At 41.5% G+C, this 20,140-nt stretch overlaps 1 protein-coding gene across 4 annotated transcripts in view; it reads right to left on the bottom strand.

The window, feature by feature from the left end:
• LOC130282145 (lysosomal acid lipase/cholesteryl ester hydrolase-like) overlaps positions 1 to 20,140 on the bottom strand; it is a 77,504-nt gene that overhangs the window by 12,175 nt on the left and 45,189 nt on the right. For 3 of the 4 annotated variants that reach the window (XM_056530085.1, XM_056530087.1, XM_056530086.1), the window contains exons 4-6: positions 15,634 to 15,832; positions 7,447 to 7,556; positions 4,337 to 4,473 (exon numbers count right to left, since the gene is read on the bottom strand). In XM_056530085.1, the coding sequence (XP_056386060.1) occupies positions 4,337 to 4,473; positions 7,447 to 7,556; positions 15,634 to 15,832 (446 nt within the window). The remainder of the gene's footprint in view (positions 1 to 4,336; positions 4,474 to 7,446; positions 7,557 to 15,633; positions 15,833 to 20,140) is intronic. The other variant, XM_056530088.1, reaches the window with a different exon arrangement.

The raw sequence follows: 20,140 nt of genomic DNA, 5'->3' as shown, positions 1-20,140 counted from the left end.
GTGTAATTAGCAAACACTTTCCCATTCACTTCCCATTATCAACATAAATATGTTTAAAATGTAATAGAAAAATCGGCCACTAGGTGGCACTGTTCTGGTCCCTGCTGCAATTAATACAGTGAGTTTTGTCTCCTCTCAGCCTGGCAGGAGACCAAACTCAGTAAGTGTTTCTCTGCACTGAGCTTGATTGACAGCTGCACAGAGCCTCACTGAAAGCTGCACAGACTGAAAGCTGTATAGACAAAGATGCACAGAGCCATACTGAAAGATGCATTGAGCCTCACTGAAAGCTGCACAGACTGAAAGCTACACAAAGCCTCACTGAAAGCTGCACAGAGCTTAAGGTCTTCTTTTCATCACAGCACTGCAACGATGAGAGGACGGAAGTGGTCCCCCAGCAGGCTTCAGTGATGTCATGCCTGCTGGGAAATGCCTACTTTCTCCTGCTGGGAGATTGCACCATGTGAGCAAGAAGAACAGGATGATACAAAGCTTTTTAAAGCTCTAAAAATTATTTTAACGGTGGGAGGGGTGTTAGGAGTAGTTAGAGAGCATAGCCTGAGTAGGTTTAGGAAAGTTTATTTGGTGACAAGTACTCTTTAACCTGTTAAGGACACAGGGTGTACCTGTATGCCCTGTGCCCGTTCCTATGATATGACGCGGGGTCATGGGCTGACCCCGCATCCATATCGGGTTGGTCCAGGCACCTAGCAATGGCCGGGCCCCATGGCTAATACCGGACATCACCGATCGCGATGATGTCCAGTATTAACCCCTTAGACGGGGCAATCAAATTTGATCACTGTGTCTAAAATGTAAAAAAATGCTTCCCAGCAGCTCATTCGGGCTAATCGGGACCACCGCGGTTAAACGGTGTCCCGATCAGCTGAGGACACAGGGGGAGGGTCCCTACCTTCCTCCTTGGTGTCTGATTGGCGATTGATTGCTCCATGCCTGAGATCCAGGCTAGAGCAATCGAGCACCGAAAACACTGATCAATGCTATACTATGGCATAGCATTGATAAGTGTATGCAATTAAGGTATTTCATGTTATCGTCCCCTATGGGGGCTATAACGGTGTTAAAAGGTAATAAATGTGATTTAACCCCTTCCTCAATAAATGTTAGAATCACCCCCCTTCATGTCTGAAATATAAAAATATATAATTAATTAAACTGCACGATCGTACATATAAAAAATTCCAAAGTACAAAATAACATATTTTTGGTCACTTTTCATACCATAAAAAATTTATAAGAGGCAATCAAAAAATCCCATAAAAACAAATGGTACCAATAAAAAGTTGTGATCATGGTGCAAAAAATGAGCCCTCATACATTCCTGTATGCGGAAAAATTAAAAAGTTATAGGGGTCAGAAGAGGAAATTTTTAAACGTATGTTTATGTTCAGGTTCTCACTTGTTGGGGCTTGTTTACATTGCGTTGTGGCCTGGAAAATAGAGCTCTGTTGGTTAGTCCATCAGAACAACAGGAGTTGAGCGGAGAAAAAAATACTGCATGTCCATGACAGATCCCATTTAAGTGAATGGGATCTGTCAGGACCCGTTGGTGTCAGATGTGTTCCATCTTATTTTGGCTCCCTTTGCCACAAAAAAAGACCTCCTGGATCCAAAACAGGAGCACAATGGTAGTGTGAACTTAGCCTTAATTGTAATTCTATATGGTTAGACCATCAGGGACATGAGTAGTGAAGGGGGATACCTTTTGTCAAACCGCTCCCACGGGAAGTAAAGTGACAGATGCCATGCCCCCTTTCCCAACAGAACCTCACTAAGCCACGCCCCCTTCCCATCATCAGGCCACGTGACCTTCCCTGCATAGCTTCACCCCCCTTTCTCCAACAGTCACTAATGTAGTCTCCTAAATGGATCTGAATGTTTATAGTGTGGGGCCCCCTCACCCCAGGTAATATGTACCCCCTTCCCTGCATAGCTTCGCTATTAATATTACTGTCACTGACAATGATTAATGTCATTATTTATCATGTGCTATAAATATAAAACATCATTTTTATTATAGTATTTTCTTTAAGTTCATGTTACTAAATGTTCTACGATTGGACACATTTCTTTTACTTACAATAGGCACAGTGCCCATTTGCCCTGGATATTATTTGGTTAGCATAATATTTTCATGAATCTTTGTTATGTATATAATACCTGAAACAATTATGGAGTGGGTGCATAATAAATGTAACTATAAATTGTGCATAAATTTACCTTTGGGTATGTCCAAACATCACAAATTTGAAATGTGCTGCAGGACTTTGTCTCTGTGACGGTTAAATCCATGCACGTATTGTATAAACAAACTATTCAGCTGTATTGATGGATTATCAGATTATATCGACATACCATAAGGCCTTAACCTCTTAAGGACCAAGGGCGTACCTATACGTCCTGGGTCCTTTCCCTTTCTATAACGCGTGGCCACGGTGCGGCCTCACTTCATAGTGGGTCGGGCCGGGACCCGTGGCTAGTAGCGCGCGGCACTGATCGTGGTGCCTCGCGCTATTACCCCTTTAGATGCAGCGTTCAAAGTTGATTGCCGCGTCTAAAAGTGAAAGTAAACTAATACCGGTTAGTTTAGGGAGGGTCCCCTTACCTGCCTCCTGGTGTCCGATCGCCGAATGACTGCTCAGTGCCTGAGATCCAGGCCTGAGCAGTCAAGCAGCAGAATCATCGATCAATGGTTTCCTATGAGAAACCATTGATCAATGTAAAAGATCAGTGTGTGCAGTGTTATAGCCCCCTATGGGGGCTATAACATTGCAAAAAAAAGTGGGAAAAAAAGTTAATAAAGATCATTTAACCCCTTCCCAATAAAAGTTTGAATCACCCCCCTTTTCCCATTTATAAAAAGTGTAAATAAAAATAAACATATGTGGTATCGCCACAGGCGTAAATGTCCGAATTATAAAAATATAGAATTAATTAAACAGCATGGTCAATGGTGTACGTTCAAAAAAATTCCAAAGTCCAAAATAGCATATTTTTGGTCACTTTTTATATCATGAAAAAAAGAATAAAAAACGATCAAAAAATCTGATCAATGCAAAAATGGCACTGCTAAAAACTTCAGATCACAGCACAAAAAAAATAGCTCTAATACCACACTGTATGCGAAAAAATAAAAAAATTATAGGGGTCAGAAGATGACAATTTTAAACGTATAAATTTTCCTGCATGTAGTTATGTTTTTTCCAGAAGTACGACAAAATCAAACCTATATAAGTAGGGTATCATTTTAATTGTATGGACCTACAGAATAAGGATAAAGTGTAATTTTTACCGAAAAATTTACTGCGTAGAAACGGAAGCCTCCAAAAGTTACAAAATTGTGTTTTTTCTTCAATTTTGTCGCACAATGATTTCTTTTTTAATGTTGTTGTAGATTTTTGGGTAAACTGACTGATGTCACTGCAAAGTAGAATTGGTTGTGCAAAAAATAAGCCATCATATGGATTTTTAGGTGCAAAATTGAAAGCGTTATGATTTTTTTAAGGTAAGGAGGGAAAAATGAAAGTGCAAAAACGGAAAAAAAAAACCCTGGTCCTTAAGGGGTTAAAGATCTAATGGAATGCTGTGTGCGTTTTTCAATTCACTTATTCCTGTTTGTTCTCATCTTGTTTTCCTATCAGCTAGTTAGGGACAAACTTCAAATGGCACCTAGAAATATTCTTGGAATTTTGGTCATTACTTTAGCCAAAATTAGGAGTGGAATTAGCCTGATTGTAATTTACACATAAAACAAACAAAACGGAAAAAATGCTCAAAATAATAGACTCATTACTAAACCCCCTCAAATTTGTGTGATGTTTATTTAAGGAAGAAAGGAGGGCGAAGCTATGCAGGGAAGGGGGTGTGGCTTATTGATGGGAAGGGTGCGTGGCCTAGTGAGGCTCTGTTAGAAAAGGGAACATGCCACCTGTCACTTTACTTCTGGTGGGCTGTTTGACGAAAGGTATCCCCCCCCCCCCCCCCTTCACTACTGACATGTTCTGACCCTGTAGCCTTTCCTCTAATGTTTGGTTTTAATAACAATATTATTTTGTTTTTTTAATTCTACTTTATTTGGGTATGAATATTTTCTGAACCAGAAATGTGCAACTTTAAGAATGTAGCAATAGTGTTTACTCTTACCTTAAAATATCAGTGCATGCCGGTGACGTAAAGTTGACTATCAGACTGCATGTAGTGGCCTACACTTATTGGTTTTTAATGGTTCACACCACTGGCACACTGAAGTATTGGCACACGGCTAAGGTATTTTATATAGCACCATCAGTGAATTGCCCATGTCCACCCCTTTTACCTTAATTAAAAAAGATGGTATGTATCTGGATGCTGCAATTGGACCAATAGGATGTTGAACAGTAGCCACAGGGGCAAGACCGAAAAACATTTTAATTTTTTTAGCCAGTTGAGGAATGGTGGAAAATGCAATGAATCCTGTAACGGCAGAAAGAACAAATCTGCACTGAGAAAAATATATTACTCAGTTTATAATAACATAAATATATAAATATATATATATACACACTCAATTATTTAATAGAAAAGCCCATTAATAGAGACCTGCATAAAAAAGCTACAGCACGTTACAAATACTTGATTTCCAAAAGATACCCATTACTATCTTTACCAGTTACAAACATTGCCTATAGGATTGTAAGGGTGCATTCACACCACGTCTTTGCAATACATTTCCCGTATACGTTTTCAATTTGAAAACCGAATGGAACTGTATTAAAAAAAACGTTTGCATTGACTCTCCACTGAAAACCGTATGCCAAACGATGCATTGGGTTGCATCCGTTTTGCATCTTGTACGGTTTTATCCCTTTTTTTTCCATACCCAAAACCACAGCCTACCATGGTTTTGCTCCAGGTGAAAAACCATTTGGAAACCGTCTAAGTTTTTTTTAACATGGGAGTCAATGGGCACCGTACTGAAGAGTATGTGAGTACGGTTCCATTTGAGTACGGTTCCATCCGGTTTGCACCATACGGTTTTTGACTTTGCACAGTTTTTTCTTCTAATAGAGTGGAAAGTTAAAAACGTATACTTTTTTTTCTTAAAAAACGGATGCAACTGGACATCATTTTTAAAACCATATACGTTTTTTTAACCATATACGGGTTAAAATTTGTACACACGTTTTGATACAGTTTAGTCCGGTTTTGAGGAATCCGTTTTTCATCCAAAAACCTGATATGGGAACTGTATAGCAAAAACGGACACCCTATCTCAGCTTTTCTCAAATCTTCAGTGGATAAGCATTTTATCAGGTTAAGTGCCTTAAGGAAGGCAATAGAGGTGAGTAAATGTACAATAAATTCTGATTTATTGGAACTTTACTGATCGTCAATTGATGTGTTTTGTATGAAAAAGTAGTGCTGCTTGCAAAGTGTGCCAATTGCACAAAAAGCCTAGTATGTATCCAACCCAATTGATACAGTCCTAGGAGACCCCAGACTGCACTTTTCTAGGTTGTCTAGTAGACAATGCTTAATACCTTAAGTTTAAAAACAGGAAAACATATTTTTTTAGACAATAAATAAATAAATGTAGCAATTACTAGTGCAACCCAGGAATAAGTACAGTGCCGCCTACAAAAAATCAAAATAGACAAATCACCAGGTCCAGATGGCATTCACCCCCGTGTTCCAAAGGAATTAAGTAATGTAATAGACAGACCCCTATTTTTAATATTTAGGGACTCTATAGTAACAGGGACTGTTCCCCAGGAAAATGTGGGCAAATGTGGTGCCAGTATTTAAAAAGGGGTCAAAAGGTGACCCTGGGAATTATAGACTTTTTAGTTTAACCTCCGTTGTATGTAAATTGATGGAGGGTTTTCTAAGGGATGCTATTTTGGAGTATCTTGATATAAATGTATGACTCAATTCAACACTGATTAATGTAAGATAATGCACATGGGGAGGAAACATCCGGGCTGGGATTATGTATTAAATGGGAAAACACTTGGGACGACTGACGTGGAAAAGGACTTAGGGGTCTTAGTTAATAGTAAATTTAGCTGTAGTGACCAGTGTCAGGCAGCTGCTGCCAAGGCTAATAAAATCATGGGGTGCATCAATAGGGGCATAGATGCCCATGACAAGGAAATAATTATACTGCTGTACAAATCACTAGTCAGACCACACATGGAATACTGTGTACAGTACTGGGCACCAGTGTGCAAGAAATATATAGTGGAGCTGGAGAGGGTTCAAAGACGGGCAGCCAGGGTAATACGGGGAATGGGAGGACTACAGTACCCAGAAAGATTATCAGAATTAGGGTTATTTCGTTTAGAAAAAAGAAGGCTTAGAGGAGACCTAATAACTATGTGTATATATATATATATATATATATATATATATATATATCAGGGGACCATACAGAGGTCTCTCCCATGATCTATTTATACCCAGGACAGTATCTATAACAAGGGCGCATCCTCTACGTCTGGAGGAAAGAAGATTTCTACACCAGTACAGACGAGGGTTCTTTACTGTAAGAGCAGTGAGACGGTGGAATTCTTTGCCAGAGGAGGTGGTCATGGTGAACTCTGTAAAAGAGTTCAAAAAGGGTCTGGATGCATTTTTGGAGAATAATAACATTGCTGGTTATGTATATTACATTTATAGGGACAGAAGGTTCATCCAGGGATTTATTCTGACTGCCATATTTGGAGTTGGGAAGGAATTTTTACCTCTAGTATGAGGGTTTTTTGCCTTCCTCTGGATCAACTCAGTAGGGACTCATTAGGGTTATAGGTTGAACTTGATGGACTCTGCTCTTTTTTAAACCTTATGAACTATGTAACTATGTAATATTGCCTTTATGAGCTTGACTTCATACTGCATGCTGGTACCACCGCCCCCCCCCCCCAAAAGGTGCTGTGCTTTATAGAGGTAGTGAGCCTTACTGGGTGCTCTACCAACACTTTACTTCTTTGCTGAGATCTAAAAATAGACAACACACCTTGTTTAGAACTGGATTAAGGTTGGTAGAGGTGTTTAAGGAAAAAATCTGGAGGGTGCTCTTTTCCTACCTCTGCCTTTAGACCCATTCCATATCAGCCACATATTGAAGAGGTGGCTATCTGCGCATGTGGCCCTCTCAACTAAAATATACAGTGCCACGGGGGTGCTCTGGCCAGCAACTCCCTTAACTTCAAAAGAGAGCTACACTAATGCATGGACACCTCTTCATGAGTTCTGGACAACCCCTAAGTCCTCAAGAAGGTAGAAGACCCAGATGTGCACCCCATGTACCCATCCAGCTGTGACCATGCACACTATTAACTAAGAATGGCACCAATGTTGTCAAAAGAAAGGTCCATAAGGTTTCCCACTCTGAGTCGATGTAGGTTATTTTAAAATCTTTGAAAAGTGTGCATGAAATATTCTTACCTATAGTTGTGCCTTGTGAATGACCAATGTAATATAATTGCTTTTGGCCAGTTTTTTGTAAAATAAAATCAATAACTGCAGGAAGATCTTTCTTTGCCATTTCATCATAACTGGAAGAAAAAACATTAAAGGGTTAGAGGGGGTATACGGCCAGACCTACATATACACAACCCATGATACCAAAAAAGGGATAATTTTTTTCAGCTTTTCATGGAGGCATCTGCCAACAAAAAGGGATAATTTATGCGGCTTTATTTTAGTGTTAAAAAGTATATAAAATTGGCTAGTGCAGTGGGTTTCTAAACAAGCTGTCAGTTACCATGGGTCATTGCATGTTGCTGTAACTTTGACATTAACTTAGCCTTAAAACCAACTTAACCCCTTAAGGACTCAGGGTTTTTCCGTTTTTGCACTTTCGTTTTTTCCTCCTTACCTTTTAAAAATCATAACCCTTTCAATTTTCCACCTAAAAATCCATATTATGGCTTATTTGTTGCATTGCCAATTCAACTTTGCAGTGAAATTAGTAATTTTACCCAAAAATGCACGGCGAAACGGAAAAAAAAATCATTGTGCGACAAAATCGGAAAAAAACGCCATTTTTTTATTTATGGGGGCTTCCGTTTCTACACAGTGCATATTTCGGTAAAAATTACACCTTATCATTATTCTGTAGCTCCATATGGTTAAAATGATACCCTACTTATATAGGTTTGATTTTGTAGCACTTCTGGAAAAAATCATAACTACATGCAGGAAAATTTATACGTTTAAAAATGTCATCTTCTGACCCCTATAACTTTTTTATTTTTCCACGTACAGGGCGGTATGAGGACTCATTTTTTGCGCCGTGATCTGAAGTTTTTATCAGTATGATTTTTGTTTTGATCGGACTTTTTTATCACTTTTTATTAATTTTTTAATGATATAAAAAGTGACCAAAAATGCGCTTTTTTCGACTTTGGAATTTTTTTGCACGTACGCCATTGACCGTGTGGTTTAATTAATGATATATTTTTATAGTTCGGACATTTACGCACGCAGCGATACCACATATGTTTATTTTTATTTATTTTTACACTGTTTTATTTTTTTTTATGGGAAAAGGGGGGTGATTCAAACTTTTATTAGGGAAGGGGTTAAATGACCTTTATTAACACTTTTTTTTTTACTTATTTTTTTGCAGTGTTATAGGTCCCATAGAGACCTATAACACTGAACACACTGATCTCTCATCCTGATCACAGGCGTGTATTAACATGCCTGTGATCAGTGTTATCAGCGCTTTACTGCTCCTGCCTGGATCTCAGGCACGGAGCAGTCATTCGCCGATCGGACACCGAGGAGGCAGGTAAGGGCCCTCCCTGTGTCCTGCAAGCTGTTTGGGACGCCGCGATTTCACCGCGGCGGTCCCGAACAGCCCGACTGAGCAGCCGGGTCACTTTCACTTCCACTTTAGAAGCGGCGGTCAGCTTTGACCGCCGCTTCTAAAGGGTTAATACCGCACATCGCCGCGATCGGCGATGTGTGGTATTAGCCGCGGGTCCCGGCCGTTGATGAGCGCCGGGACCGACTCGATATGATGCGAGATCGCGGCGTGATCGCGCTTCATATCGCGGGAGCAGGCGCAGGACATAAATATACGTCCTGCATCGTTAAGGGGTTAAAACAACTTGAATACATTTCTAGGTGACCCTTACAGTGTTATACAGGGCTTTAGAGCTCTTAGGCAGTGTTGTACAGAGGTTTTAAATGGGCACTCTCATTAAAAATTAATTTCTTCTATTGCACTCCTTGTGGTAAATACATTTTTTTTTTTTAAAAGACTTTGTTTAATTCCTTAACGACACAGGACGTATATTTACATCCTGCGCCGGCTCCCGCGATATAACGCAGGGTCACGCGGTGACCCCTCATCATATCGGGTCGGTCCCGATGGCCGTGACCCGCGACTGAAACCGGTCATCATCAAACATGGTGATGCCCAGTATTAACCCTTCAGACGCAGCGATCAAAATTGTTCACTGCGTCTGAAGTGAAAGTGAAACCTTCCCGGCAGCTCAGTCTGGCATCCAGATCAGCTGTACAGACGTGAGGAAGGTCCCTACCTGCCTCCTGTGTGTCCGATCGCCGAATGACTGCATGAGATCCAGGCAGGAATGCTCCATGCATGAGATCCAGGCAGGAGCAGTTGTGTGGCGTTAACACTGATCAATGCAATGCTATTGCATGGCAGTGATCAGTGTAGGAAATCAGTGTGTGCATAGTTATAGTCCCCTATTGGGGCTATAACATTGCAAAAAAAAAGTAAAGTGTTAATAAATGTGATTTATCCCCTTCCCTAATAAAAGTCTGAATAACCCCTACCCACCTTTTCCCATTTAAAAAAAAACTAAGTAAATAAAAATAAATATAAACATATGTGGTATCGCCGTGTGCGTAAATGTCCTAAATATAAAAGTTTTTTTTTTATTAAACAGCACGATCAATGGCGTACACGTAAAAAAAATTCAAAGTCCAAAATAAAAAGCGATCAAAAAGTCCCATAAAAAAATGATACCGATAAAAACTTCAGATCACGACGTAAAAAATGAGCCCTTATACATCCCCATATGAAGAAAAATAAAAAAATTTATAGGGGTCAGAAGAGGACATTTTTAAACACATAAATTTTCGTGCATTTTAATTATGATTTTTTCTAGAAATAAAACAAAATCAAACCTAAATAAGTAGGGTATCATTTTAATCGTATAGACCTACAGAATAAAGAAAAGGTGTAATTTTTACAAAAAAAATGCACTGCGTAGAAATAGAAGCCCCCCAAATGTTACAAAATGGCCTCTTTTTTTTTTCAATTTTGTCGCCCAATGATTTTTTTTTTATTTCACCGTAGATTTTTGGGTGAAACGACGGATGTCATTACAAAGAATAATTGGTGGCACAAAAAATAAGCCATAATATGAATTTTTAGGTGGAAAATTTAAAGGGTTATGATTTTTAAAATGTAAGGAGAAAAAACGAAAATGCAAAAACTGAAAAACGCTGAGTCCTTAAGGGGTTAAAAAAATTATGTTTTCTATGTTTTATTTGTGTTTGAAAAAGCTGCCACTAGGTATCTTTCTACTTGTCCAGAGCACATTTCCCCCCCCCCAACTTTTGCACAGACTTTGGACACCTGCTGGCTTGGCAGAAGTCCAAACACAGGAAATGCAGTCTGGAGTGCTATGGGGTGTGTGTCCAGCATTATCCTATCATAGCTCCTCTCACGCTTAACTGCTGTTTGCTGTTGGCTGCAGAGTAAGTGAGGAAGTTCTCCCCTGTATGGCTTCAGATGATGTCACCCCTGCTGGGTAATGCCCCATCCCAGTCTGTGAACCCAAACCTGAGGCTGAGCAGAAAATACAGAGCAATATCAAGGTAGAAAACTAAAAAATAAAGGCTGGGGGGGGGGGGTTATCATAATGGAGGCAGTGAACTGGGAGGATTATAAAATGTATCAAGTTAATAGAGGTATTCTTTAACCCCTTAAGGACCCAGCCATTTTACACCTCAGGACCCGGCCATTTTTTGCACATCTGACCACTGTCACTTTAAACATTTATAACTCTGGAATGCTTTTAGTTATCATTCTGATTCCGAGATTGTTTTTTCGTGACATATTCTACTTTAACATAGTGGTAAAATTTTGTGGTATCTTGCATCCTTTCTTGGTGAAAAATCCCAAAATTTTATGAAAAATTTGAAAATTTTGCATTTTTCTAACTTTGAAGCTCTCTGCTTGTAAGGAAAATGGATATTCCCCAAAAAAAATTTTTTATTCACATATACAATATGTCTATTTTATGTTTGCATCATAAAATTGACATGTTTTTACTTTTGGAAGACACCAGAGGGCTTCAAAGTTCAGCAGCAATTTTCCAATTTTTCACAAAATTTCCAAACTCACAATTTTTCATGGACCAGTTCAGGTTTGAAGTGGATTTGAAGGGTCTTCATATTAGAAATACCCCACAAATGACCCCATTATAAAAACTGCACCTCCCAAAGTATTCAAAATGACATTCAGTCCGCGTTTTAACCCTATAGGTGTTTCACAGGAATAGCAGCAAAGTGAAGGAGAAAATTCACAATCTCCATTTTTTACACTCGCATGTTCTTGTAGACCCAATTTTTGAATTTTTACAAGGGGTAAAAGGAGAAAATGTATACTTATATTTGTAGCCCAATTTCTCTCGAGTAAGCACATACCTCATATGTCTATGTAAAGTGTTCGGCGGGCGCAGTAGAGGGCTCAGAAGCGAAGGAGCAACAAGGGGATTTTGGAGAGTACGTTTTTTTTAAATGGTTTTTGGGGGGCATGTTGCATTTAGGAAGCCCCTATGGTGCCAGAACAGCAAAAATCCCCCACATGGCATACCATTTTGGAAACTAGACCCCTTGAGGTACGTTACAAGGAATAAAGTGAGCCTTAATACCCCACAGGAGTTTCACGACTTTTGCATATGTAAAAAAATAAAAATAAAATTTCACTAAAATGTGTGTTTCCCCCCAAATTTCAAATTTTTGCAAGGGTTAATAGCAGAAAATACCCCCCAAAATTTGTAACCCCATCTCTTCTGAGTATGACGGTACCCCATAAGTTGACCTGAGGTGTACTATGGGTGAACTACAATGCTCAGAAGAGAAGGAGTCATATTTGGCTTTTTGAGAGCAAATTTTGCTCGGGGGCATGTCGCATTTAGGAAGCCCCTATGGTGCCAGGACAGCAAAAATCCCCCACATGGCATACCATTTTGGAAACTAGACCCCTTGAGGTACGTAACAAGGAATAAAGTGAGCCTTAATACCCCACAGGAGTTTCACGACTTTTGCATATGTAAAAAAATAAAAATAAAATTTCACTAAAAGGTGTGTTTCCCCCCCAAATTTCACATTTTTGCAAGGGTTAATAGCAGAAAATACCCCCCAAAATTTGTAACCCCATCTCTTCTGAGTATGGAGGTACCCCATAAGTTTACCTGAAGTGCACTACGGGCGAACTACAATGCTCAGAAGAGAAGGAGTCATATTTGGCTTTTTGAGAGCAAATTTTGCTCGGGGGGCATGTCGCATTTAGGAAGCCCATATGGTGCCAGGACAACAAAATAACCCCAACATGGCATACCATTTTGGAAACAAGACCCCTTGAGGAACGTAAGAAGGCGTAAAGTGAGCATTTACCCCCCACTGGTGTCTGTCATATCTTTGGAACAGTGGGCTGTACAACATTTTTAATTTGCGCAGCCCACTCTTCCAAAGATCTGTCAGACACCTGTGGGGTGTAAATTCTCACTGCACCACTCATTACATTCCGTGAGGGGTGTAGTTTCCGAAATGGGGTCACATGTGGGGTTTTGTTTTTTTTGCGTTTGTCAAAACCGCTGTAACAATCAGCCACCCCTGTGCAAATTACCTCAAATGTACATGGCGCACTCTCCCTTCTGAGCCTTGTTGTGCGCCCCCAGAGCAGTTTGCGCCCACATATGAGGTATCTCCGTACTCGGGAGAAATTGCGTTACAAATTTTGGGGGGCTTTTTTCCCCTTTACCTCTTGTCAAAATGAAAAGTATAGGGCAACACCAGCATGTTAGTGTAAAAAGTTTATTTTTTTACACTGACATGCTGGTGTAGACCCCAACTTCCCCTTTTCATAAGGGGTGAAAGGAGAAAAAGACCCCCAAGATTTGTTAGTCAATTTCTCCCGAGTACGGCGATACCCCATATGTGGCCCTAAACTGTTGCCTTGAAATACGACAGGGCTCCAAAGTGAGAGCGCCATGTGCATTTGAAGCCTGAATTAGGGATTTGCATAGGGGTGGACATAGGGGTATTCTACGCCAGTGATTCCCAAACAGGGTGCCTCCAACTGTTGCAAAACTCCCAGCATGCCTGGACAGTCAACGGCTGTCCGGCAATACTGGGAGTTGTTGTTTTGCAACAGCTGGAGGCTCCATTTTGAAAACAGTGGCGTACCAGACGTTTTTCATTTTTATTGGGGAGGGGAGGGGAGCTGTGTAGGGGTATGTGTATATGTAGTGTTTTTTACTTTTTATTTTATTTTGTGTTAGTGTAGTGTAGTGTTTTTAGGGTACAGTCACACGGGCGGGGGATTACAGCGAGTTTGAGCTGCCGTGCAACTTGCAGCCCGATACTCACTGTAAGCCCCTGCCCATGTGAATGTACCCTGTACATTCACAGGGGGGGACCTCCAGCTGTTGCAAAACTACTACTCCCAGCATGCCTGAGAATGTTTGGGAGTTGTGGTTTTGCAACAGCTGGAGGCACACGGGTTGGGAAACACTGAGTTAGGAAACAATGTTTCCCAACCAGTGTGCCTCCAGCTGTTGCAAAACCACAACTCCCAAACATTCTCAGGCATGCTGGGAGTAGTAGTTCGGCAACATCTTTAGAGCCAGATGTTGCCGAACTACAACTCCCAGCATGCTTGGAGTTGTAATTTTGCAACATCTGGAGGACTAGTTTGCAGACCACTAATACAGTGGTTCCCAATCTGTGCCCTTCCAGATGTTGCAAAACTACAACCCCCAGTATGCCAAAACTGTCCAGGCATGCTGGGAGTTGTAGTTCTGCAACATCTGAAGGGCCAGATGTTACAGCACTACAACTCCCAGCATGCCTGGACAGTAAGGGCATGCTGAGGATGTGTAGTTTTGCAACATCTGGAAGGGCACAGTGGTCCAAAAACTGTGGACCTCCAGATGTTGCAAAACTGCAACTCCCAGCATGCCCAGACGCCAAGGGCTGTCTGGGCATGCTGGGAGTTGTAGTTTACAGGGTCCTATTACAGCAATGCATGTCGCTTTGCGGCGACGTGCATTGCTGTGAAGGGCCCGACCGTGGCTGAAGATCTACTCACCTGGCGCCGCCGCCGCCATCTTCCTCGCCGGGATCCGGGTCTTCAGGGACGAGGTAAGTACCGGGGCCGGTCCCCAGCACTCCCCCGTCCCCCGCCGCGTCCTCCGGTCTTCCTCCCGTCCTCTCCGGACTTTCAGGGTCCGGGCAGGACGGGAGGAAGTAACCGCCCCCCCTCCTGCGATTGGTCGGTTAACCAACCGACAGATCGCAGGGGATCGGAGGAGGTGGCAGGTTTGCCACCTCGCTCCTATACGTTAGCATGGTCCTGGCTGTCTGTGACAGCCGGGATCATGCGAAATTACCGGGCGGTCGGGTCCCAGAGACCCGATCAGCCCGGTATCGCCGCAGATCGCAAGGGCGATTTCCATTGCGATTTGCGGCGATCGCCGACATGGGGGGCCTACATGGCCCCCCTCGGCGTTTGCCCTGGATGCCTGCTGAAGGATTTCAGCAGGCATCCAGTTCCGATCTCTGCCCGGCGCGCGGCAGAGACCGGAAAACGCCAGGACGTACGGGGACATCCTGGGTCCTTAAGGCCCAGGGTGCGGGGACGTCCCCGTACGCCCTGGGTCCTTAAGAGGTTAAAGGGGTATTCCGGGCGAAAATATTTTATCCCCTATCCAAAGGATAGGGATAAGATGTCTGATCACGGGGGTCCCGCTGCTGAGACCCCCTGCGATCTCCCTGCAGCACCCGCATTCTATGCGGGTGCTGAATCTCCAGTTTCGGAAACCTCCAAGTTTCCAGGACTGGGGACGTGACGTCACGCCACGCCCCCTCTATTCATGTCTATGGGAGGGGGCATGATGGCTGTCACGCCCCCTCCCATAGACATGAATGGAGGGGGCATGGCGTGATGTCACATCCCCGGTTGCGGAAACCCGGAGGTTTCCGAAACTAGAGACGCAGTCCCCGCATAGAATGCGGGTGCTGCATTTTATCCTCTATCCAAAGGATAGGGGATGAGATGTCTGATCGCGGGGGTCCTGCTGCTGAGACCCCCCGCGATCAGACATCTTATCCCCTATCCTTTGGATAGAGGATAAAATGTTTTTGCCCGGAATACCCCTTTAAGACTTATTTCATTGACAGTTCACAGAGAAACCAAACTTTTGTGGAAAACTAAAACTTTTTGCTCAACTCTAATTATGATACATACAGTATATAATATATCATGCCATAATCATAGATACCTAATATACATATGTTGCTAGAACATTAGTAATTTTTATAGTTCTTAGTTATTATTAAGACATGGAAAAATATGCATACCTAAAAGCCCAGAATTCACTGCCCTTAGTGGATAAAGTCTTGTGCTTCTGAGACCACGTATTACCCCGACTGTTACCCATCCACACATCATAATCTGCATCTGCCAGGACAAAGCCCAGGCTATTGTTTTCAAAGTTGGTGATCCAGTTGCTGGCATCCCCAAGCAGACCATGCTGTAGTAATACAACCGGTTTAGGCTCTAAAGTGTTAAATGTAAAGCATCAAGTTTATTTATAAATTAAATACATTAGTTAATTATATACAGCAGGCACTGCTTTAGATTTTTCTCAAATGACAAGCATTGGAAACAGAAAGCGGCTTTGTCTGAAAATATGCCTGGCATTAAACGAGTAGGGCAAGTGTTGTCCAAACTATTTGAGTGATGGTTACCACCTATATTTTCCTGCTCTATATTTTTGTTGCTCTACTTCAGGGAATACCACTAATCTGTGACACTACAGTATCGGCTGAAGTATATGCTAATAATTCACTTATTGTCTTTCATGAGCTGCTGTGTCTAAGCTAGAGACGCAATGTTATACAGTAACCCCCCCGACATGCGATGGCCCCGACATATGATCAAATCGACATACGATGGCCTCTCAGAGGCCATGGCATGTCGATGTCAGCATCGACATACGATGCTTTTATATGTCGGGGCCATCGCATTAACTGCTATCCGACAGTGCAAAATGCTTAAGCTGCTGTCGGATAGCAGTTTAAGCATCCCGGACAGGTTCGCTTACCTTTCCCCGCTGCTCCGGGTCCACTTCGGGATCCTCCGGCATCTTCTGCATCTTGTCCAGGGTCCGGGCCTCGCTTTTCGGTGTCGTTATTACGTCGCTACGCACGCCGTGCCGGTGCAGCAGCGTAATAACGTCACCAGAAAGCGAGGCCCGGACCCTGGGGAAGATGTGGAAGAAGCCAGAGGATCCCGAAGAAGACACCGGAGCAGCGGGACAGCATCGGGAGCCCCTGGGACAGCATCGGGAGCGGTGTGGACGTGGTCCGGAGCGGCGTGGACAGGTGAGTATTAAATTCACTTTTTACATTGCACAAATCCCTCAACATACGATGGATTAGACAAACGATGGGTCGTTTGGAATTAATTACCATCGTATGTTGAGGGACCACTGCACTTACTTTAAAGGGGTTATCCACAATAAGGGGACTTTAGTACCTACCTACCTGCCAGACAGTAATGGATAGAGATGAGCGAAATTACAGTGATTCGATTTGTCACGAACTTCTCAGCTCTGCGTTTGCCGACTTTAGCCTGCATATATTAGTTCAGTTTTCAGGTGCTCTGGAGGGCTGGAAAAGGTGGATACAGTCCTAGGAGACTCTCTCCTAACTTCGCTCATCTCTAGTAATGGACATGCTTAGGAACGATCCGTGCTTGTCTTGGGAATACATAGCTTTGTTTTGAATCCACCATAATGCTGCTACTTTCTTTTTTGTGAAAGGTCTATTTCCTGTTTGAGTTCCTTCCCTTGATCCCTTGTTTGTAAGTGTGAGGCCCCTTTTCCCTACACATCAGCCACCCCACCCATTGCAGTACAGCTGAGCTGCCTTGCATGCTGTGCTGTAATTGAAACTACAATTCCCCACAGCCCTGTAGAGAATGATCTCCCTCCCACCTAGCGGTCGCTCCGCCTATTAAAGAAAAGACAAGTTCCCTTCAACACCCGACTAGTGATGTAATGTATGGAAAATTATATAACAACTTAAATAATAATGACTAGTCCTCAAAGGTATATATCGAGAAATAGAAAAACAGGTAGTTCATAGAATATGCAGTAAAGTTTCATATAAAATTACAATTTATTAAATATAATATAGATTACATAGAGGTCTGTCGCAAGGCCCTTGTGACAGCCTCATATATTAAAGGTCATTAAAAATTCTAATATTTTTATCACAAATCGAGAATTGAATGGTAACTTTGACCACCTAAAAATAAATGTCCGTGTTAAATATGAATAGATGTCCTTGCAATTATGTAACTGTATATGGATGTTCCTTTTATAGTGTCAAGATAAATCGTTTAAGCGCACCTATATGAAAGTCAATAGACCATAAACTGAAGTGGACGGCACCGCTCACCAGGTCCAGAGTTATTGCAGGATCTTCTGCTCAAGTCTCTTAGCACGGCCGGCCTGATGTCCGGGTCGAGCTGCCGGCGTGTAGATGTCCTCAGAGGTATCGCACACCTGTAGTGCAGACGTGCGCCTTCTGATATGTCCTTGTATGTAGCTGGCTTGCGCCTCCCGATTGTGGAGCTTCCTAGGGTATGAGGCGAGTGTGCGCCTCTTGCAATGCAGATGAATGCAGCAGGAGTATGTTCTTGTTAGACAGGTTTTTCCTTAGATCGTGATTCCAAATGATCCTTCAATGGATTTGATAGGTAGGGAAAGGATTGCTACAGCGTCCTTGTGGCTGGAGCGTGCAAATTCTAATTCAGTGCAAATATATGGAATTTGGTAATACACAGTTCTTTTTTGGGGTAATATGTATCAATAAGGTGGTCGAGGGTTTTTGAAAGAAATTAGCTGTGTATTTCTATTCCTGAATAACCCTTTTAAATCCAGCATTATATAGTTTCAAATGTTGTTGGCAAAAAGGGGGCAATAGAAAAAACCTGCAATGGAATCTGGTGGATCAGCTGCGTCATGAGTCTTATTTTGCAATACAGTACAAAATAAAATACATAATAAAATACACAATAAAAAATGCACAATTAAAATAATGGCAAGAGAGGAAGAGAGAGAAATAATATGAAAATAGAAATAAAGACAGAATTAGCAATAAACATCGAAAGACAGTAATTAGAATAAATAAAACTACAGTTTTATTACACTCTCAAAAATGTTATACTAAAAGGATATACCTAAAGCATAATAACATATCTAGAAATTCATAAAATGTGCAGGGGATACATTTCTAGATATACTGTATGTGACAATGCTTTAGGTATATCCTTTTAGTATACAATTTTTTACAGTGTAATATAATTTGTTTTAATGACTTGATATTTATTGTGATTTCTGTCTTTATTTCCATTTTAATACTATTTTTCTCTTTTTCCCCTTCTTTAAATTTTATTTTATCCAGTATTTTTGTGCATTTTATTGTGTATTCTTATTGTAAGTTTTACTTTGTATTTTATTGCTATATAATACTTATGACACCACTGTTCCATGTAATGACCAGATTCCATTGCAGGTTCTTTCCATTGCTCCCTTTTTCCAGCAACATTTGAAACTATATAAGGCGGATTTAAAGGGGCACTCCGGTGAAAAACTTTTTTTTTTTTTCAAATCAACTGGTGCCAGAAAGTTAAACAGATTTGTAAATGACTTCTATATAAAAACATTAATCCTTCCAGTACTTATTAGCTGCTGTATGCTCCAGAGGAAGTTGTAAAGTTATTTTCTGTCTGACCACAGTGCTCTGGGCTGACACCTGTCTGTGTCAGGAACTGTCCGGAGTAGGATAGGTTTGCTATGTAGATTTGCTCCTACTCTGCACAGTTCCTGACACAGCGGAGAGCACTGTGGTCTGACAGTAAAGAACTATGCAACTTCCTCTGTAGCATCCAGCAGCTAATAAGTACTGGAAGTACTTAAGATTTTTTAATAGAAGTCATTTACAAATCTGTTTAAAAATATTTTCCACCGGATAACCCCTTCGAGGCTGTTTCCATCTATATACAGCTACTGAAGAAAAGGCCCAGGGCATTGATACACGTCTTCCTATATTTCTGAGCTAGTAAACTATTTGACCACCTTATTGATACATATTACCCCAGAAGCGATCCTTTCCCTACCTATCATATCCATGAATGGACGTGCCTGAACCCGTTACCATTTGGAACCATGATCTAAAGTAAACCTGTTTAACAAGAACATATGCATGCTGCATCCATCTGCATACCAGGTGGTGCATGCTCACTTCATACTAGGAGGAGCACACTCGCTCCACAATCAGGAGGCGTACGCCAGCCACATACACAGACATACCAGAAGGCGCACGGCAGCACTACAGGTGCGCGATCCCTCCGAGGACATCTACATGCCGGCAGATCGCACATCAGGCCAGCCAGCATGCTGAAGCCATACTAAGAGGCTTGAGCAGAAGATCCTGCAATAACTCCAGACCTGGTGAGCGGTGCAGTGGACCTCAGTTTATGATCTATTGACTTTCATATATAGGTGATGAAACAATTTATCTTGACATTATAAAAGGAACATCCAGATACGATAATATAATTGCAAGGACATCTATTCATATTTAACACTGACTTGATTTCTTTTTTAGGTGGTCAAAGTTACCATTCAGTTCTCTATTTGTGATATTAATATTAGAATTTTAAATTTTATTCAAATACAAGTCGTTCCTATTATGCTATAAACCTGTTTTACTAACTCAACAGCAAAAGAATGTAAAAGTAATGATAATACAGAAAAAACTTTAACAACAAAGGCATGGCGTAGCCAAACATGCT

This window comes from Hyla sarda, chromosome 7 (assembly GCF_029499605.1).
Source record: "Hyla sarda isolate aHylSar1 chromosome 7, aHylSar1.hap1, whole genome shotgun sequence".
NCBI lineage: Eukaryota > Metazoa > Chordata > Amphibia > Anura > Hylidae > Hyla > Hyla sarda.
The sequence above is the reverse complement of the archived record's forward strand: the minus strand, read 5'-3'. Positions and strand labels throughout refer to the sequence as shown.